This window comes from Oreochromis niloticus, linkage group LG19 (assembly GCF_001858045.2).
Source record: "Oreochromis niloticus isolate F11D_XX linkage group LG19, O_niloticus_UMD_NMBU, whole genome shotgun sequence".
Taxonomy (NCBI): domain Eukaryota; kingdom Metazoa; phylum Chordata; class Actinopteri; order Cichliformes; family Cichlidae; genus Oreochromis; species Oreochromis niloticus.
Window position 1 is genome coordinate 22,998,192 of NC_031983.2, and position 27,081 is coordinate 23,025,272.

A 27,081-nucleotide genomic window follows, 5' to 3' on the forward strand; every position below is an offset into this window, starting at 1 on the left:
GTGGGGGGGAGATATCATCACCCGAGCCAAGCTATGTACAAGGTCAGCTTGTACATGAGCTTCAATATCTACTATATATGCAGTCAGATTCAGTATTACCACTGTAAATAACTCATAACCAGATTCCTTTATTTTAGTTAGTCTTGCTAAACCTATAATTATAGTTAATAAGTAGTAAGGTATTAATTTTACAGCAAAAATACCAAGACTGTTAGCGTTTCTTTAATAACCTGAAAAACAGTGGAACAAGCTGTGTGTTGTAACCAGAGTGGAACCACCCTGTGAAGTCTCACATTACTCATTGTTATATCCAGTGCACGAACGTTATGATATAACCGGAGAATACTGCTATTTTTCTGAGGGGGAAATGAACACAAAACATGCCATACTTCATTTAAAAAAAGAGAGATGTGTGATGATGTGAAGTGAATGCACAGTTAATGCAACCAATGAAAATCATAATAATCTTCAAAAACAAGAGAAAACGGCTGGTACAGGCAGCACACAAGTGATTGGAAGTTACAGGAACACAGACTTAAACAACATACTGAGCAATAATGGGTTCACGTACTGTGTAACGGGTTATTTGTGTTATCAGTCATTTGATACGTTTATTTTACTAGCATCCTCTATTTTCATGTAGTACAAATCTAGTTTGCAGTGCACTACAGAGGTAGGTAGAAAAACATCGAAACTAACATTTCATATTCTAATTATCTAAAAAAAAAAAAAAATGCAAGGTTAAAACAATCATAGTGGTAGTGTTAGTCACTGCAATAAAAAGCAAGTTAAGAAAAAGAGCAAGCGAGTATGGGTCTGACTGGAATATGCACTGAAACGTTTGCTGCTCTGTTCTTTTGTTCATGTTCAGTTTTCAAGTTTCATAAATGAAATTCTTTAAAATTTAAAAGCACATCATCAGTGCCATCTGCAATCAGTTTCTTCTTCACCCCAAAAACCTCCAGGGAGGACTATAAATGTAATACTTGTGCACCCTCTAGAGGGAAAAACAGGAATTAGTGACACTGAAAATATTGATGAAACTTCAGTAAATTACATATTAGACAAAATGATTCAGAGTAGGAGGGATAACTGCCCAACAGGATGTGTTTTTCATTGATGGCACAAAGTGTAATTTGTGGAAAACCATAGTGCAGTCTTTGATCTCATTCTTCCTGTTTTGAATGACGATGAAAGTCCTTTTTCCCGCCTGTCTTACTGACCAGTTTTATATCCGTGATGATGATGTCATGGCTCACCGCCTTACACATATCGTAGACGGTGAGCGCTGTTACAGAAGCGGCGGTCAGAGCCTCCATCTCCACTCCCGTCCTGCCCGTGGTACGACATGTGGCTGTGATGATGACGGCATTAAGAAGCTCATCGAGGTGAAATGTGACGGAGGTGTGGTCTAAGGGTAAAGGGTGGCAGAGGGGGATGAGGGTGGAGGTCTGCTTCGAAGCCATGATGCCAGCCAACTGCGCCACAGTCAAGGCGTCGCCCTTGGCCAGCTGGTTATCTCGAAGCAGGCGGAAGGCGGTGGGGCCTAAGCTAACGGTGGCGCAGGCTATGGCTGTTCGACATGTGGGAAGTTTCCCCCCCACATCCACCATGGCGGCTCGGCCCTGGGCGTCTGTATGTGTCAGCTGAGCTTTGAGATCCGTTGTCTGGTTGCTCTCAGACTCTTTACAACTGGCGTCCTTGCTGGAATTTTGACTGTGGCAGAATCTAACAGGGTGGTTTCTCTGATTTATTTTGGCATCTATCAGCAGTGTGCAAAAAACAGGTGCTCCTGGGGTCCTGGGCACGTGGCTCGTCAGAACATTAGGACTCCGGGCTTGTGCGTTCCTGAGACCGACTTCATTAACATAGCTTGTGACATTTGTGCGTGTCCTGAAACATTCAGTCTTAGTGTGACAACTAATGTGATAATTACCAATCTCTGCAGAGGGAAGGGATGCTACTTCATTGTGGTTAGGTTTTTCTGTGTTGATATGCATCTTAACATGGGTACCCCCACTCACTAAGGTTCCAGAGCAGCAAACACTGGCTTCCTGTGTTAAGTTAGTGGAGTCTGAAAGGCACAAACAATCCTCTCTATTCAAGACTTTCCTGCTGCCTAAATGATGAGTTGTTGCTGGAGAGAGGAACGTGTCATTTTTAAGCTGGGAACTGATGGGGAAAGCCCTCTTGCTGTCTTGTAGCTTTGGCAGGAACGTCTGAGATGTGGTACCTGCTGGAAAACATTTGAAACATAAAATAAATGAGTCAAGAATACTGACATAACTACTTTGCTGAGCTGCCAACTAGTGTTTTAGAAGTGGTTGCAGCCAGTGTGAAGTTCAGCCATAACTCCAGACTCTTTTTGATTCAACATTCCCTGATCTTTAAGAAGGGAAGTGCATGGATGTGGATTTGTTCCGATCCTAATACAAAACATTAAAGAAACACAAAAGAGGTCTTTGTACGTACAGCTGTGTCACCCACCAATGAGGATCATAGGCCTGTTCTTCATCTGAGAGATACTGAACATGCCTGAAGAGAAAAGAGGGATAAATTACAAATATTACAACAATCTGTGTGCATAATCATAAAATTGTATGATGTATTGATTTCTACCTGCATGCTGTTTCTTCTTCCGGCCCACAGCGGCACCAATAATTTGCAGCAGCTCTTCATCGGACGCACCAGAGCGTAAGACATCTCTGAGAGAGACCTCTGAGTTACCAAACAAACACACCTGAGAGAGGAGATGGACAGGAAAGAGTGAAAAGCTGTATTCACAAATGCAATGCAGTCCAAATCCAAGATTAGACACCAAACAGATATTAACTAAATGGCTCCCTGGAGTCTGTGTGTAAAAAGTTCACTTTAATATCAAAAATTGCTTAAGAACTTAATAATAGATCTGTAGAGATAGTGGGAGAATAACCCACTAAAATTCAATTCAGGTTTATTTTTATTAAGCTAACGGCAGCAATAGCGTGCTTTATTCTGTAAGGTAAAGACTCGACAGTATTCTTAGAGAAAACCTCAACAATCAAGTGATTGTTGAAGCGCTTTTGAGATGACCGGAAGGTAAAACTTCCTTTTAAACAGGGTCAGGGAGAGGCAGCCATCTGCTGCTGTGACCGGTTCTGGGGTAAGGGGAAAGAGAGAAGAAGAAAGAGAAGATAAAACAGAAAGTGAGCAGAAATAAATCAGGACAAAACAGACTAAGGGAGAGATTAGACACAATTCAACGACATGCTGTAGTGGAATATAACACGTGGGGATATAAAAGAGGTGAGAGGTGAAGAAATACTCAGTCTATTACATTGGTCTTGATACAAACCCAAACAAATGTTGTATAATTTAATGAATTCAAATGCATCATAATCAACATTTCCTCTACTTTGGTCTGTAGCTGACTGTGGCCAATAGAAGATACTATCTTCTGCCATATTCAGCTGAAGGCAGAGATGGCCTGTAGCTGACCTTACCAATAGAAAGAGATGCCATCTTCCTATTGGGTAGACAGGCAGTGATCACAGCTCACAGTGGTCAAAGTTACATTCTGCTGAACTTTGACCGTAGCGCCTGCAAGAGCTCTGTAATTGTGCTTGTGTCCTGTTGCTTGGCACAAACCACTGAAATCAGTGTTTCAGAGTGAAGTGTATGCAGCCTCCTCTACACCTTTAGTGTATATGTTGATGTTAATTAGTTAAAAAATTTGTCTCCAAAATAAAGGGAATGACCAGAATGAGAATCGAAGGACCTTAATGGTGAAGAAGAAGGGACACTGATACATGAAGGTTAAGAAAAATGTATAAAAACAATAAGATTCTCATCAAAATTATGAAAAACTCAAGTAACAGCAAAAGATTCTGTTACTTATTAACAAATCACAAACCACCCTTTTTGCTCCACAACCTGCCTCCCACAAGCTCCACCCATCTATAAGTGCACACATGCATACATGGTTATTTGTGCAATAGGACAATAACAGACCTCATGAACAGCTTTAAAGCTTTATCGGCTTTACCTTTAGGTTGCCGTCTGCAGTGATGCGTAAGCGATTGCAGGAGCCACAGAAATGGTCAGACATGGAGGTGATGAAGCCCAGCTGACCTTTGAAGCCTGGGACTTTAAATGTCTGTTTCAGAACAGGGAAAAAAGTGTGAAATATACTTTCAAATGTTACAACCAGTGACAAAAAGTGCTTGATTTGACTCTGACACCTGAAACTTTGTTCACTGTGATGTTTTAGTTTAATGTGTTTAATTGGGTTGTCTGCTTTTTTGCTTTTTAGGACTTGTGTTATAATCTGATGATGTTTTAAGCAGAAATACAGAAAAATCCTGCAGCTCTATTTGATCAGAGGGACTCGGATGTGTCAGAGAAAATGCGCAGAGGAACACAAGACACATGACTTTTTATTTTTCAGTATAAATATAATAATTAATCAACCATCCTTGTCAGTGTTTCATCTCCAAAGTAATTTAGTACAGCTGGAGACACTGACCTTGGCGGTGTCTGTCTGTCCAGCTTGAAGCATCTCCAGGTCGGGCCACTTCTGCCTGATGCGGTCCAGCATCTCCTGGTAGCTCACCATCTTCTTAAAGTTCCACTTGTTGCCTGCAGAGAGGAGACGAACCAGGCAGTGTGGGTTTAAACAATGGATGTTTAAAACGTTTGCACGAGCATTTTAAACTCTTCAGGGGGTGTGAGTACTTACCATCGAAGGGCATGTATTCTATAAAGCGCACCTCCAGAGGCTTCTTCTCTGTCAGTGCTGCAAAATCAAGCAGCTCATCCTCATTCAGGCCTCGCATGACCACGCAGTTGATCTACGGAGAGAAGTGAACAACAATAAGCCACTGATTACTGAGCCATTATTTTCCTAACAAGCTGGTTATGTAACAACCTAGAGGAAACGACTTACTGAAGATGTGTGGGCCAATATTTTATTATGTAACACAATAATAACAGCCTTATAAGACTTTGACGAAATATACATGACAATTCATCCAGTGATGTTAATGACTGGAATAATTCGCTATATTTTTAAAGTCTAAATTTTTCAAAAGGAGACCCGTCCACATAAGCGTTTTCTTGCCTTCTTAAAGAGTTGATAAATAACGTGAAAGTTTAAAACAGCATCATGTTTTATTTTAACTATTGAGCAGATTTAATGTGACTCATTTGATGCTTAAAGATCTACAAATGAAGGTCCTTCACTGACACAAGGCTGAGGTCTGAACCACAGCACTTCTTGATCAGCTTTTGCAACATTTCTACTTGCTTAGGTTTCAGTGCGTTTGACTTCTCAGGGCCACCGTATGATTGATCTTAGATAATTAAAAATGCCGGACCCCAAGGCTCCATCCTCAGCCCCTTGTTGTTCTCCAGTTCCAGGCTTTCACTCTGACGCATTATCCAAAAACACCATATGAAAGTCATCACAGGGAATTCACCTTTCCTAACCATGATTTTATTGTTGTCTCTCACTGATATTAGCCGATTATCTGAGAGTTTTAGGGCGCTCGGCATTTTAATTTGCTACATTTCTGCAACTGTGAAACACTTGTCCTGCAGTTAAATCTTACCCATTTTAATACTTATATATAAACGGCAAAAATGTTAAACAGTAACAAAAAGGAAGACATTGAATCGTAGTGGGGATATTTTCCATAACAGAGACTTAATAATGAATGAAAATGAACAAATACCTTCACAGGACTGTAGCCCAATTCAATGGCCTTTTCAATGCCCTCCATTACTTTGTGAAACCCTGGAAAAGGCAAGTAGACAATTGAATGTGACTATGATTAACATTTTACATGAGGTGCATTAGTAATGCTACTAATAAATAATAATAGTAAAGTTTCTTTAAATTGTATGTTATTAAAAACTACAACTAAAGTTGAGAATGGTGTGTGATTGGAGGCAGGTTTTGAGAAATAAAAATGCACTGAATCACACAACAAAAATAAAGATCAGAACTAAGCTTTATGGTTTCTGAAATGAGGGGTGTTTCCACACGAAAAGCTCGGCCTTGTCTGTTCTCCTCCACCTTTTAATGTCCATAATTCACCACAAACCACTGATAAACAAACATGTAATCCCTCCACAGAAGCTCAAGCTTTTTAAAAGCAGACTGTCAAGGTCAGAGTCATTATTTGTTTTCACTTGCTCAAAACCATTAAATAAAGGCAGGATCTTTCTGTAGGATGTGAGGCTTATGTTTTATTTACAGTTTGCATAACTGCAATTTGTACTGAATAAAGAAAAGAAACAAGATTTCAACAGCAACTTCTATTATTACAAACACAAGAAGGCAGGTGCTGTAAAGCCAGTTTTCTTTTCTCCCCTCTTCTTCATGTCTTCATCTCAGTTAGTCCATCTGTGTCTGCCTTTCACGAGCCAACCACCCATAGCTCTGCCCTGCTGTCACCTGCAGTGTTTACAGCTTACAGCCTGCTTCCCTAAGCTTGTGGGATGGACCCACAACAAAAACTACACTGATTTATGCCTACCATACACTAGAAGAAAAAGCTGAACTAGAGAAACACTAAATACAGGAACAGTTTCATATATAAAGACAGTGAGATTTTAGCCACACATAAAGAATATTAAATGTGTTTAATTTCATCTGAAGCCAGTCAATCAGCCAATCATCTGGGCACACTTTGAGCCAGTTAGTGCCAAGTGAGCATTATTTAAACACTACAGCCTGTCCGAGTACGGTTGCTCAGTACCCATCACTTTATCACCACAGTGACAGTGATATCACCCATCTTCTGACCGCTGCTTCCAGCAGGATAACACACCACGTCACAAAGCTCAAATCATGTAAAACTGGCATCTTGAACATCACAATGAGTTCATTATACTCAAATGGCCTCCATCTTCACCAGATCTCAATCTTCTTCATATCTTCTAAAGACGCAGGGATTTAGAAAATATCTCACTGACCATCTGTCCTCCTGTTTTGACACAAGACACTTGTGACACTGTGGCACACAAGACACTGTGGTTATACACTCCTAAACTACCGCGTCAATCAGCTATAGCCTCGTGATGTCGCTTTTTTCCCCTCCTCAATCTACGCACACTATTGGCGTTTTGATCATATGTCTCACACAGCTGACATACTGACGACGCTTCCATACCTTTCCGTCTGACAATAAACTCAAATTTGGCAGGAACTAATGAATCCAGGCTGATGTTGATCAGGTCCAAGCCGGCCTCTTTAAGGTTTGGCAAAAGCCGAGCCAAGTTCATGCCATTGGTTGTCACGGCGATAGTCTTGAGGCCCTCCAACTTTCTGAGCTGAGCTGTAGCAAGCAGAGTAGAAATGGAAAGCAAGACAGAATGAGAGAAAACTGATGAACGCAATGAGTGAACTTTTTATTATAGATTATAACAGATGAGTTTATCCATACATAAATCAGTCATTATAGCATGATAACAGAACAAAATGTTTTGCCATGTAAAGTGGATATCTTTATCTGTTACTATGCAGCGCATGGTGCCACTGTGAGTTCATGTTTTCTTACTTGAATGCCTGTCAATGACAAAGACTTCTTTAAACAACTTTATGGGTTATTAAAGTCTTTATTAGCCATAACTAGTACAGTTACTCCGGTCATTTTGACATTAGGCAAAGATAATGCAGAATGTACTCACAAACACACACAGCACCACAGTGCAACTGTTTGTATTGAAATGCCCCAGTATTTAATTTTAATGTGACATATTCATATACCATACAGTAATATTCAGTCTCTCTTTTTCTCAATTCTGTCATCTGATCCAGTAATATTCTTGCCTGCTGTTAAATTACAACGGTAAAAGCCTTACCTTTACTGACATCACCACACCTATCACATAACATTATATCCTGTCAGTCTGTCCACAGAAGTCTATAGAACTTCATCCTTTAGGTCAAGAAGGGCTTTTACCTTCTGAAAGTTGAGAACGGACTGTTTCATCAGTTTTATTTACCTGGTAAACATTTAAAGGAATAATTTAAGATTATTTGAATTTCTATTAATTGCTTTAAATTAGTTTGATCTTTAATTGTACTGATATCTCTCATGTATGAGAAAAAAAACCCATCCAGTAAACCTAGCCAACTACCATTACTTGTAACCAGTAGGTCTTTGTGGATCCTGTTTATAACTGTACACGCCACATCAGCGGTTCTGTGAGCCAACAAAAACAACACAACCAGCTTCACTGCAGCTTTTTCACCCTCCTCCTGTGAGCCTTTCAGCCTCTGTTCCTTGAGCTTTAAATCTCAGTGCTATTCAGTCATTTCAGACTCTCATTCATGTGCTCTGCCTCCTCCTCATCTCCACCTTTATTCTGGATGCTCAATGTGCCTCATCAAAGTCTCTAACTGCAGTCTCCATCAGCAGTACTGTTGTGTATTTCTTCCTACCAATGTCAGCAAATCATTTATTAGTCAAACTCCGCACTTCAATAAATTATATTCCGTTCTTTCAAGTGATCCTCTTGCTTCCTGAAATAACTAGTGCAACCAAATCCAAGGGATGCATTTAGTCTCATGAGCCTCACACACAGCTACTGGCAATCAATGGTCCTCTTTCTAAAAAGACCTGACCCACTAGTCCTGCCACACACCCTCATTCATTCACGACAGGCTTTTTCTTGCTGCAGAAGCTTCACTTACAAAGCTCAATTTAAAATCAGGCTGTAAAATTCAAATGATGCAATAATACATCATTAGACCAAAAACACAACTGCGGTGTAACAAATCATTTTCCCTTCCACAGAAACCCTTAAACTGAAGGCATGCATGCAAAATTGCTTCTCTTCACTTCAGCTGCAGTCAAGTCAGCAGGGTTAGCACATGAATCATCGATCGCCTGGTTGCCAATGCTGACTTGCGCCTCTGAAAACAGTGTCACTACATCATTTTAGTCATACGGTAAACTGAAGAAAGCAAGTTTATGTTTGCTACAAGCTGATCCCAAGTGTTAAAAAAGTGTGAAATGACTCAAAACAGCTTCCAAGTTGTTTTATTATTGGAAAAAAAAAAAAAAAGCGTGCACAAACTATTTTCTCCTTGTTTCTTACTGATAATATGGAGCACATCAGGTCTGATGAGCGGCTCCCCTCCAGTGAGGCGGATCTTGTCCACCCCCTCTTGGACGAAGAGGCGAGCCAGGGTCAGCACCTCCGAGGTGGATAGCAGCTGGCCCCGTGGTGTGAGCTTCACCCCCTCCTCTGGCATGCAGTACTGACCTAGAAATGAGAAAGATGAAAGATGTACTTTAGCCTACATTAGCAAGAATTCCTTCTTTCACTACGATAAAAACTGTAGTAACACAACGAAATAAAAGGGAACAAGGGGACAATCCAAAAACTCTTCTGTGCAGGAAAGAAAAACTTTTACTTTCTCCAGTAGGTCAGCAGAATTTGGGCATTTTAGTGCACTTCTGTGAAAGGTTTACTAATTACGATGGTTAACTTGGTCTAACAATGTTGCTCCACTAGTAGGCTGGGAATGTAACAATGGTTTCTTGATAAGAACCACAGAAAATAAACATTTACTCACAGCGGAAGTTGCATTTCTCTGTGAGGGAGATTCGTAGGTAGTTGTGCCTGCGGCCAAAGTTGTCAGTCAAGAATGCTGAAAAGGGGAGTATGCTGTCGTCCCTGAGCCTCTTCTGGGGAGGAAAAGAACCGGGAATAGACACCGATCAAACTATAGACCCTGGCTTATTTTGCATCAAACACAACAGCACCTCTGGTAATGATCTGATAAATATGCCTTGTTTCCTGACTCCCATCATGCCAGAGACACAATATCGTCAGCTGAAGCCAAATCTGTGTCCCAGCTCCTGACCTTTGCCCATCACTCATGAGCACCTGCGGTTATGTCGAAAGTTACCAGTATAAAAGCAAACCAGTGACTCAGCAGTTGCTCGGAGACACTCTGTTAATGAACAGGCCGATCATTTAACTCCACTGATCTTTTTAGACCTTCCCAAGTCCCTTCATTGTATTTCTTAAGGTAAAAAGCTTCATATAAAAGCCACTTATGCACACTTTACTCAATTCTTCCCTATTATTGCCCTATCATAATTATTATACTCACTGATGTAACATGTGCCTGCAACCCAGAGAGACACAGCAAGAAGATCAACAATGAATGCTACTCTGTTATTTGACTAGTGGACATTCAGGAGCATGCCTGCTCTGTTAATCATCTCTGATTATCAAGCACATGGAGTACGTATGTATGTATGAGGTAGAAAAAATATTTTAAAGAAGTAGACTCTCTATCTCAATAACACCCTCTTAAACTGTTTGTACTTAAGGCCCCCAAACGGTCCAAAAGATCTCCAAAACATTAAAAATCTGTATCATCTAAAGCACAACTATTACTTTTACTTTCAACCAACTTGTGTAACAGACTCTCAGAAGCACCTGCTGAACTAATGCCTGCAAAGGACTGATTCAGAAAAAGCATGTTAGAGTTTTATCATCTGTTTGCATCACAGTTTAGACTGTACGCTGAGAGCCTGGAACAAAATCTCAACAAAAGATTAGAAATCACCGTTCTGGCGATCAGACAGTGACTGTGACTATATATACCTCAGACAGACATTTGCAACTCTTAGATAATCTCTTTATGGTGGTTCTAGTAGTTAGGCTTTTCAATAATCAGTGTTTTTATTAGTTTATAGCATATATAGTTTATAACAATTCTTTTCCTACTTGTAACATGCTGGCTATGACATCTATCTTATCACATGATATCAAGTATGTAAAACTACAAAGCAGTGACAAACGTAAGGCAGGTGAGGTGTTGTTTCCCCCTCTCTGATTGGTTCTCACAATCACGCCAAAAATACACCCCATGACCCCCCCCCCCCCCCCCTTTTATATCACAGCCACGCTGTCATAATGGATAGATAACCATTTGGTTTAATATTTATTCCTTAGTTTAGTGTTTCCTGGGCCCTGAACAATGAGGTTATAAACTGAACCAGCTTCTCACCTTTACTCCTTAAAGGCTTCACCCAGCCTGCGACTCAACACAGACAGGACAATCTGAGCTGCAGGCCCGGCTTGTGTCACTGTTTTGGAGGCTGACTTACCTGTGTTGCCCTGGTTTTGAAGTTGGAACCAGCTATAGTCGAGTCTGTGAGTTCAACTTCATTTTCCTCGTGCGTAGCACCGGAACAGCTCCGCGCGATGCTTCTGTTCACGCGCCGTGCAAACAGTTTCCTAACACGTGTCAAAGCGCCGTTTCTGTCAAACAGACGGCAGCACATGCTAACAGGAGCAGCCATAGTTCAACCATTTGGCAACTCCGAGGTCCCCTGTTTGCTCTTTCTCTCCGACCTGCAGTTCAACAACGTCTCTAACCAACCGGGACCAATCACAGTAACGGACGCATACCATGGTGCACTATGGGTAGTGTAGTCAGGGGTAACCAAAGATTTTTATTATTTTTTTTACATAGAAACCGCCAATGGAGGGCAGCACTGAGACAGGTTATTTCAGGGGACTAAAAGCAAATTAAAACTCGGAGTGAAAATAAAATTAAAAATAAAAAGTCGATTTTAGACAAATATGAAAGCTAGCTTAAACCTGCTGTGAGTTAACACAGCAAAGTTGTATTACCTCTTATGAACTTCTTAAATCAGCCATCCTGCTATTATATTAAAAGAACAACAACAACATTTTTTTTTTTTTTTAGTAAAACCTAAACTAAAAAAAGAAAAACTAAAAACTAAATATATTGTGTACTTGGACACAGCTCGGATCTTGGACAGATAATACTGACAGATTATGTCCCCGGACAAAATAAACAAAAGCAGCCTGTTGTAAGACAGAGTATCTCCCTCTACTCTTCTTCCCATTTCTCATGGGTGCTGGTGTTTAGTGACCCAACTGAATAACTGCATGATCCTCTGAACGACACAGAACTTTAATTTAACATGAGTGCCATCTAACTTATAAATAAGCTTTCTCCTTTAGGAAGGAAAAGAGTCTTGAAGGAAGTTAGGCTCAGGGCAGGTCCCTCCAAATCAGGTCTGGAAGAACCTCAGAGCTCTACAGTAATGATCTAAACTCAAAATAATACCTAGTACTTAAAGTACTTAGTCTGACCATGGTTTGTGACTTAGTATTTCTTAGTATTTCTAGTGCCCTGACCTTTGGTGGATTCTCAGATATACTTTACATCTCAGGGTCTATTTGAATTTTATTATTCCTATTTTTTTCCCATCCAACATGCATATCTTTTATTTGTTTGTTTTAAATAAAGCTTAAGTTGCACCTAGATGAAAAGAAAATAAGTAACATCTTCATGTGTGTTGACTTGGCAATTACATTATTTAACAAGAAATACTGAGAGTAATTCATTGAAAACAAATTATAATACCTAACAGCTGCAGATGATGTGCTGAACTCTTGCTTGGTGCATAGTTCTGGTGTTTTTCATAATATCCTGTAGCAATGTGCATATGCATTTGGCTTTTTCACCAGCAAAATTCATCCAAAAAATTAATTTAGTGCATAAAAACACCAGAACTCTCAGCTCAGTGCATGAAAATGATGTGTTGGAATAGTTCAAACTGAACTAAACTAAAAGTAATATTTAACTGAATATGCAACAAACTGAAATAAATATTGAAAGTACTGTTTTGCATTTTTTTACGTTTGTTTTCTTTTAACTATTGCGAAGTAAGAAAAAAATAGGAAGCATCCTGCAGGAGACTTCATTGTATAAACTACTGGAATCAGTCAGCAGTTCACACCTTGCCCACTAGATGGAGATGCAATCACATGCGGAGCATTTAGGTGTTCAAAAGTGAACCTGTTGGCTTAATCAGATAAATTAAATAGAAAAGGGAACATTTTATGATTGGATTCATCTTTCAGACCTGCTCTCAGTATAATCTGCACAACTCATACACATCATGACACAAATAACAGTCTGTGACTAGCAAATATTTAGTGTAGCAGGGGATATCAAGGTGACTTTTCTGGCTCTGAATACCTGTAAATCAACGCCTTTTAGCAAATACAACTGCAGAAATACATTTATGTGAATTTTAAGCTCTCAGGCAATCTACAGCATAACTGTGAAAATAATAACTCCCTCCCAGAGCTATAAATAGTAAGGCCAGCTGTTGGATCTGCAGACTTTCTGTTTCCCTGATGAGGGCTATTGTATTGCAATCAAGACACCTCGTTTGGACTACAAAGTTCTTTGTCTGCAGAGTATATTTCTTGGCACCCCTGCTGAGTTCAAACCTGCCAGTAAATACGTATTTCCACAATACAAGTATATCTTGAAATAGGTGTGAACATACCGTGTGTTTAATGCTCTGTTCCTATAAAACACAGTTATACACCATGCAGTGCAATACAAGGAGAGCCTGCAATAACATAAATATAGATACACACACACACACACACACACACACACACACACACACACACACACACACAGATATATAGATAGATAGATAGATAGATAGATAGATAGATACACATATATATATACACATATATATACACACACATACACATATATGTATGTATATATATATACACACACCAAAGACCGAGCTCTGCAGAGTCTCATTTTGTTTAAATCACGTCAGTGAGATGACACAAAATCAAACCTACCTGTCTAGTGTTCTCAATGTCATACCCCTTAGATTTCCTTCTCAACAAATTTTCACTAGCTCAGTGCACACAGTGACAGTGAATCCATGCAGGTCATCAAGGGGTGATTTCAGGTATTAGTCTGTTGGGTCAGTGCACACAAATTTGCCTTTAATAGATTCACATTTTCATCAAAGCCTTATTTCATTTGACTTCGAAATGCTACAGGAATATAGTAACTTGCAACTCAAGAACGTTTACTTTCCACCAACCTAAAGATGCAGGCTGCCGCCTGGGAACTATTTGAGCTCTGCAGTGAGCAGATCCTCAACTAATCTAAAGGTTGTGAATTTCTTTTGTGTTTGTTGTTCTGATAGAGGCATAAAAACCCTTACCTGTTTGATTCAGATCTTTATGGTCCAGCCTGGGAAAGTATTCTTGCACTAAGCATGAAAACATGTTTTAGCTTCTCTCTCTGAACCTAAATGTGTTGCAGATGGACGATTCCTGATTATGATTTGACTTGCCTTGATAGTATTTCTCATCTGATTCTCCCATGTTTTAACATTTCCCAGTGGTGAAAATTAACTAAATTAGTCAATAACTGTGTTTCAGTACAGTTTTAAGGTATTTAAATTAAAATTTTGCACAACTTTATCCTTCTGTCCTTTTATTTTTATTTAACAGCTCTATTACTATTCACTATATTATTCAGTTAAATGTATCAGATCAACAGATCAAAATGTATCTGAATGAACTTTTTTCCCCAATTCATTGAATAATCTGGGGAAATGTAGCAGGAATAATTCCTGGAATTAAAGATTGTAACTCCTTATACACTATATGGAAAAAAATACTAGGCCATGAACACATTCCACCTACAGGAGCTGCTCAGCTATGGAAACCCATGCTGTGAACTTCCAGCACACAGTTTGTGTGCTGATGTTAATGCCAGAGTTCTTAGAGCTCTGCAGTCATCAAGTCAGCAGAGGTTGGCGACTTTTACACACTAAGCACCTCAGCAAACCCCACGCTGTAACTTTATGTGGTCTACCTCCTTGTGGCTGAGCTGCTGTGGTTTCTAAGCACTTCCACTTTGTAATACTACTTATAGTTGATCGTGGAAAATTTAAGAGGGAATACATTTCACAAGGTGACTCGTTGCAACTGTGGCATCCTGTTACAGTGCCATGCTCAGTTTCAGTGAGGTCTTTAGAGGACCCATTGTTTTACAAATGCTTGTAAAGGCAGTCTGCATGGCTAGGTGCTTGATTTTATACACCCGTGGCAATGGGACAGAAAACACATGAATTCAAAGAGTTAAAAGTTGTGGCTTAAACATTTTGTTCATATAATATAGAATGGAAACAGACCAAGAGCAACCTTTTAAATAAAAATAAGACAAAAATGAGTATAGAGACAGGATCGCCATCTATGTCAAGAATTGATAGTCAGATATTTCATCTGTTTAATATCTATCCAGGGCATGTAAACGTTGTGGGAATGGAAGCACGCTTAACATCACAATTAATGAAAGTGGATTATAAGGAAATAGACCTGGAACCAGCCAACAGGGGGTCATTGTAAAGTTCTGATAATCACTGCAGTCTTGATTTACCATTGTTGATGAATATTTACCTTTGCATAAAAATAACCAGACCTGACACTGAAAATTCAGTGTTATGAAAGGTTTTTATCTCCATTTAGCTCCTTATTTTAGTGATCAGATTTTTTAAGCACTGCAATGCAAAGCACATTTCTACATTGGCTATTACACAGGTTTCTCTTCTCTCTTAGCACCTGAAATGCATCCAGTTTCACAGACCTCTTCAGCTGGGCAGAAATCGCAGCCAACCAACAATCCTGTGAAACATGCTGATTTCTTCAGTACTCAAGAATATCACTAAAATGTACCTCTCTTTTTTCCCTAACTCCTTCTTTTTTCTTTTTTTTTAGCTCTTTCTTTACCCAACAGGTGACCATGCATGATTTTATGTTTTTTGTGTCTCTGGATTTTTAGTATTTGGAAACATCAGTCGAAGCTCAAGGTTGGAAGAATTTGACAGGATCTGTATTTAAAATGCAGGTTTTGCACACTGCATTCATAATGTGAGCAAAAATGTGCAACAAAACCCATGATAAGTGCATCAGTGTATTTATTAAACACAGCTAAAGGCTGAATGACTCTAGACCAAAAATTATTCATCGAATTTCAAATGATGGCCATTTGCATCAGAGAAAAGCTGTGAAATGCCGCTTTTTAGCAGATGCACAGAAACTTGTCAGAACCCTTAAACATCTGACACATGGCTTGTGTTACTGCTGTGGTCTGGCTAGGTGTGAGGAGTGCATTAGCACTCAACCAAAGCTGGAAGGGATGCACTTTGAAGCAATACCTTTCCCTCTCTTTGAATGTCTATGCCACTATTCTATCTTTCTAGTTAATGTTCATATTATTTCAATCACTATTTTTCCACCAAACAGTAACCACAATTCCCAACAGAATCGTGGCAACACACCGAATAGTGTTGTGCGGTCTGCAGGCCTGTTGATGCTCTTGAATGGTTGGTAATTATCCTGTCATGACACAGCAATTAAACGGTGGTATTTAAAGCCAGTGCACAACGTGAAAGAGATTCCTCAAATAATAGGCTCACTTCCCACTCCCGTCCAGCAGCAATTCTCCTGCTCCGTGTGGGTGTGAGTTACTATTGAAATAAAGGGAACATGAATTTGCATATGGCTAACACCAAGTGGTTTAATGGCTAATCTCAGGAGTTGTTTTTCCTGAGCGCTGTGTAAGAGTTTAATGTACTCGCCTTTTCGTTTAATTTATTTATGAAAGAAATCAAACCTACCTACTACACCAACTATTTGTGTGTAGTGGAATAAATATATGATTGCTTTAAACATAAATATATTATAAAATCTTAACTGATATATCTCCTTATAATGTGGATACAGTGCAGACGATAGTCAAGCCATAATTTCTTTCTAGGAACTTTCTAAATAGAACTGAAAGATGGATAAATGCAGCCAAATAAACAATCCCTCAGCATGATGATATCACTGCCATGCATCATGTTGTGTGTTTGACTGTGTTAATTGTTTTTGCTTCATTTATTATAATTTGATGCCCTCTTGGTCACATTAGGTACTCTGGAAGGTTTGTAATACCCAGCTAGGACTAACAGCGAGCTAATACAATTGCATAGAGGTACAGTTTTAACCAAGTGAAATCTTGGCCCAGGTAAGCCTCTGCTATCACCTTGCTATTGACTCAGTATGATTTGAGCATAAAGTTAAGTTACTTACTAGTTAATAAGCTGTGTAGCTATGAATTATTTGTAAGTATGTTTAATACTAGCGAGTATAAATTAGCATGTGTATGCTAACGCGTTATCAGGAATAATGCTACTTCACTGAATGTTATTCTGGATTTATTTAGGCTACTTTGGGATTTATATTATTGCTATTTGGGGCGACCATGGCTCAGGGGGTTGGGAAGCGCACCGGTAACCGGAAGGTCGCCGGTTCGATCCCCGGCCTTTCTGTCCTGGTCGTTGTGTCCTTGGGCAAGACACTTTACCCTACCGCCTACTAGTGTTGGCCAGATGGCGCGATATGGCAGCCTCGCCTCTGTCAGTCTGCCCCAGGGCAGCTGTGGCTACAACCGTAGCTTGCCTCCACCAGTGTGTGAATGTGAGCGTGAATGAATAATGCCATTGAAAAGCGCTATATAAATCCAATCCATTATTATTATTATTTATGACAATGACACTCAGTCTCAGCTTTAATGTTTATGCAGTCAATGAAAAAACCGCCTCCCTCACTCACTTTTTTCTCACAGAAAAAATATTGATCTGTATTGTTGTTTTGTGTTTATTTAGTTTTACAAAAAAAATTAATCCTGTACCTCCTAATGTTATATATAAAAACAAATATGACTTTTATTATTAATTAATAATCTTTAGTAATAAACTGTATTATGGCTCTGGTTTGACAACACTGGTAATGCAGAGCTAATTGGAACACTGTGTCTAAATTATAGTTTAAACTATTGCACCCATACAAACAGGAGGAGGGATGGGATCACTTTTGTATATGAAAACATTTTTAGTTGTAAATCTGTGTCGTTTAACAATGATCTCATTTTTGAATAAATAATGAATTACAATCCACCCCCGCCTATTCACGGCTCAGTGTTTGATTCACTTTTTCTTTGATTTTTCTGTGGAGCTCCAAATTATTCACAGAAAATTGTGTTGTATATCTTTATGTCAAGTTAGTTGTAATTCCTCAGTGTTTAGCCCTTTGTTCTTGTTATCCTTTGTTTTCTCTTTCTGTTTAGTGTTTCTAGTTTCAGGTATTCTTAGTTTTTCCTTACCTAGCTTCTGCTCATTTTAGTTATCATGCTTCCCCTGTGATTGCCAAGCTTTCATTTGCAATCCTGTGTTTAGTTACTTATAGTTTTATTTTATTAGTCCTTCGTTCCATGTACACTGTGTCTAGTTTAACTTTCCTTGTCTCATTATTGCTGATTGTTCCTGCTGTGTGTCCCACCTGTTTTTCCCTTCGCCTCATTACCTTCTATATGTCTGCATCCTCCCCTCGTCCTTTGTCGCATCCTCCCTCCTTGCCGTGTGTTCCCTTGGTCCATGTTTCTCAGAGTTATGTGCTCCGTTGCTCTGTGGTTTCCTCAGGTATCAGCTGAGATTAAAGCGAGACAGTTATTAGAAAATACTGATATTTTCTAACATTTAAAAAAAGCATAAACTGTGCAGAAAACCCCCCTCAAGTCAAAAACTCATGTTTTCTTTTATATCTTTATTTTTTTCAGTAATGGAAGCAAACTGCTTTGATTTGCAAGTTTGCAGTCGCCTCACAGACACAAGTGGCAGACAGAATTTGAGATTTAGCTCACAATCACAAAACATCTAGCATATAAAGAGGCATTTCTGTGAATTTGTACCATACCACATAAAATCAACATTCAGCTTTTGAGAAGGTGAGAGATTCTGCTTTATCAGCGACTATGACACAAGGACAGATGTGAGGATATTGCTGGAAAAATCGTGATACTTAAGGTGGCATCTGTGGTGTGATGGTTGATCCAGCCTTGCAAATTAAAGCAAAAGGGTGGCATGACAAAATGAACACATTATTCCTTCATAACTGCTCCACTTCAAGAAAATATCTATATTTTCCTTGTAGAAGGTTCTTCTTAGAATAGAGCCTCAAGTATATATTTTTTTCTGTCCACATTGGCCTAATATGCTATTACACTCTCTGTACAAGCTTCAGGAGAAAATAACTACTTATTTAGCTGCTAAAGGCTGCACTATGTACGCCAGTCTAGTTGCAAGCTTTGTGTTTGACATTTGCTGCTGGGCTGACAGCATGCTGCACGTTCTGAGGCTTTATTGTGGATTAAAAAAAATGGAACAGGTAGAAAGTCTCTGTCAACAGCACCGATAGAATAGTTATTACGTTATTAAGAAATACTGATTAAAGCAGGTTTAACCTTTGCTTCTGTGTTTGTTATTGTTTCCTTTTATTTAACTGTTTCCTGCCAAATCTTTTGTCATATTCATAGTCATTCATGTGTCTCTCCCAGTTTTCAATTTGAATATAGTCAGTGAGTCCAGTAGCCTCACACACAGAACTCATCAGAAAAAACCCCCTGAAACTCAAATTCTGAAAGTAGTAGTAAAGGAGTTATTTTTATATTGTGACGAATGACTGGTGAACGGCTTGGTTAAAAACCTCAAATGCAGAGGCAGAGTATAGACCAGCAGCAACCACAGCAAAGAAACAGGCAGCCTCGCCTTGCTCGTGTCTTAACAGGGATGCTTGCATATCATATTTGCATATAATATGTATACCATAAAAAGCTACACAAAAACCAGTCAAATATCTAAAATCCACAAGCAACTTGTTGAGACTCTGTTTCTCAAGGAACCTTCAAAGGCTGTTCAAAGCTCCGTAGTCAAAGGTGAAGAAGCACTCCACCCAATTCAGTTAACGCTGCACTTATAAGTTCAACACAATAAGCTGAACCACACGATCTGTTTCATTCCCTACGGCTAATATAGTCGCTTACAGGATCTGTCAACCATACACAGAATAGCTGCTCAAGTGCGTGAAAGACAGAAGCATACACAAATCATTAGAATGTTTAATAGACAACCAATAAATATTTCAGAGTTCTCGTGTGCAAGTTTATGCATTGTAATGTGCAAGTCTTTTTTCTTACAGTGCAGAGTGTTCGCTGGAGTGCAAATGTGCCTAATGTTCTCTAAGAGAGAATAGATTTTATTCAGGATCAGTAACAAAATACTTCTTCACTACACACATGAAACTTCTTTTTTGAGGTTTTGTTTTTGGCACAGCTCTGCTGAAACTCGCGTCTCCTACAGAACAGGTGGATTTCCAACAACTTGCTGCAGGGTGGCAGTTAAAATCATTCTGCCCTCAAGCAAGATCTCTTTGTGTTTCTGGCACCAGTGATCAGTAAGCAGGTGGTGCAGGTCTATGAGGCTATTTAATCATTAGTCATCAGCATTTGTCATGCCATTTGGGATGCATGGAGCCTCCACAATTTTTGCTTTTATGGTGCAGGAAGTCGGGCATCCTCCTGTTCCCCACTGATTGGAACCTGCCAGGTTTGGAGCTTTGATGCATACATCTCACTGAATGCCAGCCCAAAAGGAAAATTAGATTTTTAATGGTGTAAAATAATGATAATAAGAATAAATCTGTTCTTTCTGAAGCATAATGACTCCAGGCGTAGTTTTGGTTTTGGTCCTTTTAAAGAAGCTCTTTCACCCAGCCACATTGAATCACCTTCATCCATTTGTGTGTAATTACCTGCTTTTAGGCTCTCAAAGTAAAACCATATAATATATCATTCTCCTTGGCCTGGAGTTTAAATGCATGTCAGAAATGGCAGAAAAAGGAGCTGTGTCTTTCTACAAGCTGCTCACGCATGGCAAATTACTTACTGGAATATTTCAAGACCTTTAATGAGGAAAGGATTTTGTAGAAGATTGTGGGAGGCCAGTTATTAACATGTCACAGTTCAGGCTTTTTTGTCATCTGCCAAGAACACCAGGACAAAAACATGACAGCTGAGATGTTATGATGGAAGATGACTAGAGACAATCTGATGTTTTTCAGACTCCATCAATCTAGCTGAGTAATGGCACATGGCATTGTCAACTCATCACCCATTACATGCCCACAAAGTACCTTAAATTATTGAGCGTGTTGCTTTTTAACGCTGGCGATGGCAGCGATGACAATCAATCTGCAAGTCAGGTAACGAGACATATGCACTTTAATTTTGAGGAGGCCGACAGTGCTCTTCCCCGTATATAAAAAGGAGGGAGGACAGATTAAGATGACCATTTCCACAGCTGTATCACCAATGAAGCGTCCACCAGTAGATGCTAAGGTCACTGGGACAACCACTGGAGACATATAAATAGCTTCTGAAATATTGTGGCCTATAGCGAGATGCTTTCATGCATTTTATAATACTATATGAATGCCATATAACACTTTATCACTGCAGAATGGCTGGAAGGTGACTTTCTCGTTTATGCTCCTAACGGCACCATCAGTCTGGTCTCAGAAGGAAAGACTGCTGAGATAAAAGTGCAGTAAACTGTTTTTTGCCCTGCCAGTGAATCCACAGCTTTTTAAATATTCTCCCTTTTTTACAGTTTCATAAAATTGGGAAAACGGTTAATTACAAAAATATAACATACATAATAAATAGGTACACTTTGCTATATGTGTCTACATGTGTATTGGCATGGAGCGCCTAGTTACAAATTTGATTGAACAATCCGACGTCATTCACACATTAGGGCCATGCAATATGGCGAAAAATATATCAGATGATGATATTAAAACATCTATCGTTTCTTATTATATTCTAGCACAGCGGTCCCCAACCCCTGGGCCACGGACCGGAGTCGTTTGGAACCGGCCACGAGAGCTGAGGCTCGGGTGTGAAATTTTCAGGGTTTTTAGGGTTTTTATTGGTTCCTCTGTTTCCCTGGGTCTTTTCCCGGGTGTTATGAGTAAATCTTATTTTTTGGTACCGGTACTGGTTTTATTTCGTTGTATTTATCCACAACATCTTAAAGGCCGGTCCATGAATATATTGTCGGACATAAACCGGTCCGTGGCGCAAAAAAGGTTGGGGAACGCTGCTCTAGCATATGTTCCGTGCTGATAAGTGAATGAGTTTAATGGTGCAATTTATCAGAGACTGGACACTCCGCAGTCACTGTCAGTCAGAAAACCTAGACTATACTGGAATTTAGAAGAAAACGGACTGAACACTGCACACACATGAAAAAAGAATGACGACAACACAACAAAGACCAAAGGGAGATTCGGACAATATACAGGGCAGAGGGGACACACCTGGGGAACATGGCTGAAAGGAATCTAGCTGACAGGAGACAGGAAGTAAGGCAGCACGTAACATACATGGGTCAAAAGACTGTCAAAACAGGAAACAACACACTGAGAGCCAGACATACAAACTAGATAAAGGGAGAGAGTAACAGAACACAGACACATGACAGGGACCACAGATGAACTTAACCAAATATACCAACAGAGAGATATGACAGAACACAAACAGACCCACAGACTAAACCTGACATGGGACTGTAAACTACACTCGGCCCAAAGGTAAACAAGCACTGAGACCTGACAGGCACAGAAACACAGACTGACACAGAGACGGAAAAGTAATCAAACATGGAGACATGACTGATTTCTACAGAGGGTGCATGGAGGTGAGACTAGGACAGAAGAGATGGGGACACAGCTGGAGGGACAGGCAGGAATACAATGCAAGCAAAACTCAGACCAGGACTACATAACAAAACTTCACAGCATCCACCAACAGATATTAAACCCTGTGTGCATTCATATACTTTATACTATTTTGTACATTTTAGTTGTCACATGAACAAGACAGAGTGCACATGTATATACAGAGTTGTAGGATGACATTTGCAAAGATACACTTACATATGGACATGTGCTGTTTCCTGTCAAAAGAGCTTAACTGACAAAAAATGTCTTTTTGCAGCCACCTACATTTTCTTGTAAGGGTACAATTTAATTTTAACAGAAATTTTTCCCCTTTCTCGGCTTAGTTTAAAAAAAAAATATCTAAAACAGTCATACTGTCTCCTTCACAGAAAATGTCCCCATTAAAAAAAGAGAGAACACAATTTCTCAAAGTCCAAACTCTTACCGGAGTTTTAATCTGCCAAAAGCAGCTTCTTTTCCCCCCCATTTTGGCTACTAATAGTCTGTCTCTGCACCATCGACCTTGATACAACTCAGCTGGAAAATGAGTCTCTTTATAATTAATAGCTTTGTAGGTCGGGGGAAGATACCTCTATTGACAAGGGATAAACACACCAATCAATATCATCCAGAGCCGCTGTTCTTTTGACTGTTTTTTTTTTTTACTTAAAGCTCTAGCTGTGGGACCCGAGGCCTCCTGGCACATGCGGCGCGTCTCTGAAGTTAATCCCCAAGCTGTTTATCGGTTCTCAGCCAGAGTGGGTGTTAGCCACAAGAGACCCCTTTGGAAAATGCTAGGGCATAAAGATGTTCAGAGGCAGGCAGCAGGACAGCTGTAAAATCATCATTTGTCAAACATCAAATGATAAGACCGGTTTGGGATGGAGGATTTGCCTTATGATGCAGTGCTGCAAATGCACATTGATTACAGATCCTGATTCTGTAATCACATGGTTCCCACTCCCAGGCAGTGGAGAGGTTAAGGCGATCATGCCGACTGAGCATTGCAGTCATTAAACTTTTATATTGTTTTCCATCTGCTTTCAAGACTTTACTTTTTTTTCTACACTTTTTTTATTTTGACTTTTTAAAATTGCAAGGAAGTTGCTGGGAATGCAGTCCCACAGCATGAATTGTAAATTAAATTTCCCGAGATACTGCATAAGAAAATGTCTTGTACAACACTGTAGAAATCTTATTTTGAAATATAGTTAAATGGCTAGTACTGCTTTTACTGTATTGATTGACTGATTGATTGAAATATGTGGACAGATGTGAAACATTAAAGAAGACCTATGATCCTTTTCCTTATTTGCTCATATACAGTATGTTCTATATATTCATATATATTCTTTTAGTAGTGAATACTCATATTAAACATATAATGTGGTCAGATTATCTACAAGAAATTCCTGTGAGGCAGGTGTTTCAGAAACTAAGTGAGGGGATATCATCCATATGGTCATTTAAAAAAACTGGCATGGTTGTGCCGGTCCATTTGGATGACCATGCAGAGTTTTGCAGACCATTGTCTATATGTTATAGGTTATCACTAGGGTGGAGTGATAAAATATGTAGAAAAAATAGTAATGTGGGCTTTTGCTTAGCCTCTAGCTTCAAGGTTAAGGGTATACTCACTGACTTATGGCCCACTGATCCTCAGCATGCTGCTTCGTCCCTTTCCCATCCTTTTGCATCTTTACAGGAGCTATTATTAACTTCTGCAGAGGTGAAGCACTTTCTAGTTCTCAGAGATTAATGAAAAGGTAGTCAGCACGTGAATAATTTAGGTTTGCCCTCTTCATTCATTGCTGAACTCAGTTTTGGACATATTTAACCCCAGAGTTTCTCCTCCTTTGATCTGAGAGTGCTACAGAAATTTTATTTTAATTTTAGTGCACAATTTTAGAATCAGAAGCTGTAAACAAATGAATAAATTATGAGTAAAAACAGAAGAATATGGTAATTGGAGAGAAATTTAATTTCTATGAATAACTGAACTTTAAAACTGCCAAGCCTCAGCAGCTAAGCTCCGCTAAAAGCTGCAGTGGAAACCATTATTTGACATTTGACTGTCAAATTTCTGCTTCAAACCATCACTAAATATAATTTATAGAAATGCTTGGAATGCAGTTATGGAAATATTTGTAAGCAGTTCAAGCATCAAGCTTTAACTTCAGCACTGAGAATATTCTTCGCCAGTGAAAATACTGGAGTGTACTCAAAGTTAACTTTGGGTCTTGCCTATTAGGAACTTTATTGTACAGCCATCAGTTTCTAGAGTTTTCCCAGTTCTTAAAGTTACAGCAAGTTTACACACATCATCTCAAATGACAGGAAACATCATGGTTTTGGATTTTGATGTAGTTTTGCTTTTTTTTTTTTTTTAATTTTATGGCTGACCAGTCAGTTTTTTGGATACTAAATGAGGGAAATGACTCTGCATGGCAACCATAATGAGCTGCTCTAACTCTTTAAATACTAAGAAAAGGGGTTTCCTTTATTACACATGTAAACAGAGAATGCTTCTGTAAGAAGATAATGCTGTCCCATTATTCATAGTAACGCACCATTTGCACAAACGAATGCTCAAAATATCTTTTATGTGATGCTTAAAATGTAAAGGTTAATTTGTAACCTGCATATATATTCTAAGCCTTCAGCTACAGGCTGTTAAACTCATCGCCAAACTCTGAACCTCATGCTGCTGTGATAAAAATCTGCTTCTTATGAAGTTGCATAACATACAGCATGTGATGCCAATTCTTCTGAGTTGACTAATTTTCTGTCTCTGTGAGCACCTCTGAAGTGGGCTGGAAATGTTTAGCCAAGGGTAAAGAAAATGTTTTTGGGGTCATGGTGTCACATGGCGTGTGATGTGTCAAATGAACCTTTTTCTTTTAGATTTAACATTTACTTATAATCAGACTTTAACACTATTAAGATATTGTAATTGAAAGAGTGCAAACTGTGTTTGAAGCCCACACAAAATTCTCTCCTATACAGCCTCTTCTATTCTAAACACAACAAGCAGCTGTTTCCCACAAATAAGCCACAAAATTAGCTTACAGCTTGATATTAATACTTAATGCATTGGGCTAGTGTGTGTTTAAATGTGGTGTATGAGAATGTGGATGTATTTAACCCAGTGCATGATGCAAAATGTGCAGGGAACAGCAGGAATTCTGCAATGTAGATTAGAGAAGAGATTTTGACTTGCTATACAAAGAAAAGAACAAGAGTGCTAACGAGTGAAGAGTGTGTACTGAGAAGGTGGAAGGAGTTCTTTGAGGATCTCATGAATTTAAAAACATGAGAGCAAGCAAAACAGATAGAGGAAAGTTAGTGAATCAGGAAGTGAAAAGGAGGAAATGAGGGCAGCTATGAAGAGGATGAAGAGCAGAAAGACTGTGGGTCCAGATGACATACCTGTGTAGGTATCTGTAGGAGAGAGGGCACTGGACATTTTAACCAGATTATATAACACTTTCCTGGAGAGTGAAAGGATGCCTGAGGAATCGAGAAGATGTGCACTTTTCAATTCACAAATAGGGGTGATGTGCAGAGCTGTTGTGAGTAGAGAGGTATAAAGCTGATGAGATACCATGGAGATATGGGGAAACAGTATTAAAATGAGCTTAAGAAGAGAGGTAATGATCAGTGAGCAGCAGTATGGCTTCCTGCTGAGAAAAAGCACTACAGATGTAATTTTTTCTTTGAGAGTGTTGATGGAGAAGGATAGAAAATGTCAGAAGGAGTTGCACGGTGTCATTGTAGATCTAAATAAACAATATAATAGGCTGCCAAGAGAGGAACTGTGGTACTGCTTGAGGATGCTGCAGGACATGAGGACTGTGTGACAGTGGTGAGGTGTGGAGCAGGAGTAAAAGATGGGTTCAAGGTGGGGGTGGGACATCAAGAATCAGCTCTGAGCCCCTTCTTGTAAGACTTCTTCTTCCATGATCAATGAATAGCCACTAAATCTTGATGCCATTCTCCAACAAGGTGAAAGCTAAGGTGGATATTTTAGAAATGGTTTGATTAAAATGTAAAAATTTGCAAAAGACGTAGTGGGACTCCCTAACATCATCACCTTACATCAGTTACCCATGAAGTGGGTAACTGATGTAAGGTGATGAAGTAGAAAAAGCACAGAGGCAAACCACATTTAAGGAAACATGTCTTTGAGGTGACCAGTTATCATAGAGAATACTGGTATTTTGCAGGTGATTAAAAAACAGATTTTTTTCTGCTTTTTAAAAGTTTAATTTTATCATTCAGTGACAAAGATGTTCTTGTTCGGTGTCTTTGTTTTTACACTTTGCCGTTCCTTAAAGAAATGTGGCTTCTAGGTTCAGAAACAAACCACTTCTTTTAAAAGCCATGTAATAAATCTTTGCAAATGAGAATGCCTCTCTAGTTTATACTGGTGCTTTTTTCTACTATAGCATGTGAAAATGTTATACAAATGCGCAGCATGCAGGCTCCGGCTCTGAGGTTGCCTGGGCAACTTTTGCACCTCATGTGAAATGTACTCATTTCACAATAATAAAATATGAGAATATATAAAAGAACCCACGACCCAGAAGGATGTGGGAA

General features: G+C 39.3%; 1 protein-coding gene across 4 annotated transcripts; it reads right to left on the bottom strand.

Moving 5' to 3' along the window:
* Positions 1–200: 200 nt before the first annotated feature.
* Positions 201–11,429, bottom strand: mocs1 (molybdenum cofactor synthesis 1). Of its 4 annotated transcripts, none has more exons than XM_019348844.2 (11): positions 11,118–11,429; positions 9,569–9,680; positions 9,088–9,255; positions 7,155–7,319; positions 5,712–5,773; positions 4,718–4,829; positions 4,505–4,617; positions 4,025–4,135; positions 2,620–2,740; positions 2,488–2,535; positions 201–2,233 (listed from the first exon to the last, which is right to left on the bottom strand). In XM_019348844.2, the coding sequence occupies exons 1-11, from the start codon at positions 11,310–11,312 to the stop codon at positions 1,167–1,169; spliced, it is 2,274 nt and encodes a 757-aa protein (XP_019204389.1). In that variant the 5' UTR covers positions 11,313–11,429; the 3' UTR covers positions 201–1,166. The 4 variants fall into 4 exon arrangements, with proteins under 4 accessions (XP_019204389.1, XP_019204388.1, XP_005477564.1 ...); XM_019348843.2 differs by having other exon boundaries at positions 201–2,236; XM_005477507.4 differs by having other exon boundaries at positions 2,099–2,233; positions 2,473–2,535; positions 11,118–11,424.
* Positions 11,430–27,081: the final 15,652 nt, after the last annotated feature.

Excerpts from the sequence above, each read along its gene's own strand:
- mocs1 (XM_019348843.2), bottom strand. The coding sequence starts at position 11,312 with ATGGCTGCTCCTGTTAGCATGTGCTGCCGTCTGTTTGACAGAAACGGC. Across the intron at positions 7,320-9,087 it reads TGATGTGCTCCATATTATCA|CTCAGCTCAGAAAGTTGGAG; the intron begins GTAAGAAACAAG and ends TGCTTGCTACAG. Across the intron at positions 2,536-2,619 it reads GAAGAAGAAACAGCATGCAG|GCATGTTCAGTATCTCTCAG; the intron begins GTAGAAATCAAT and ends TTTTCTCTTCAG.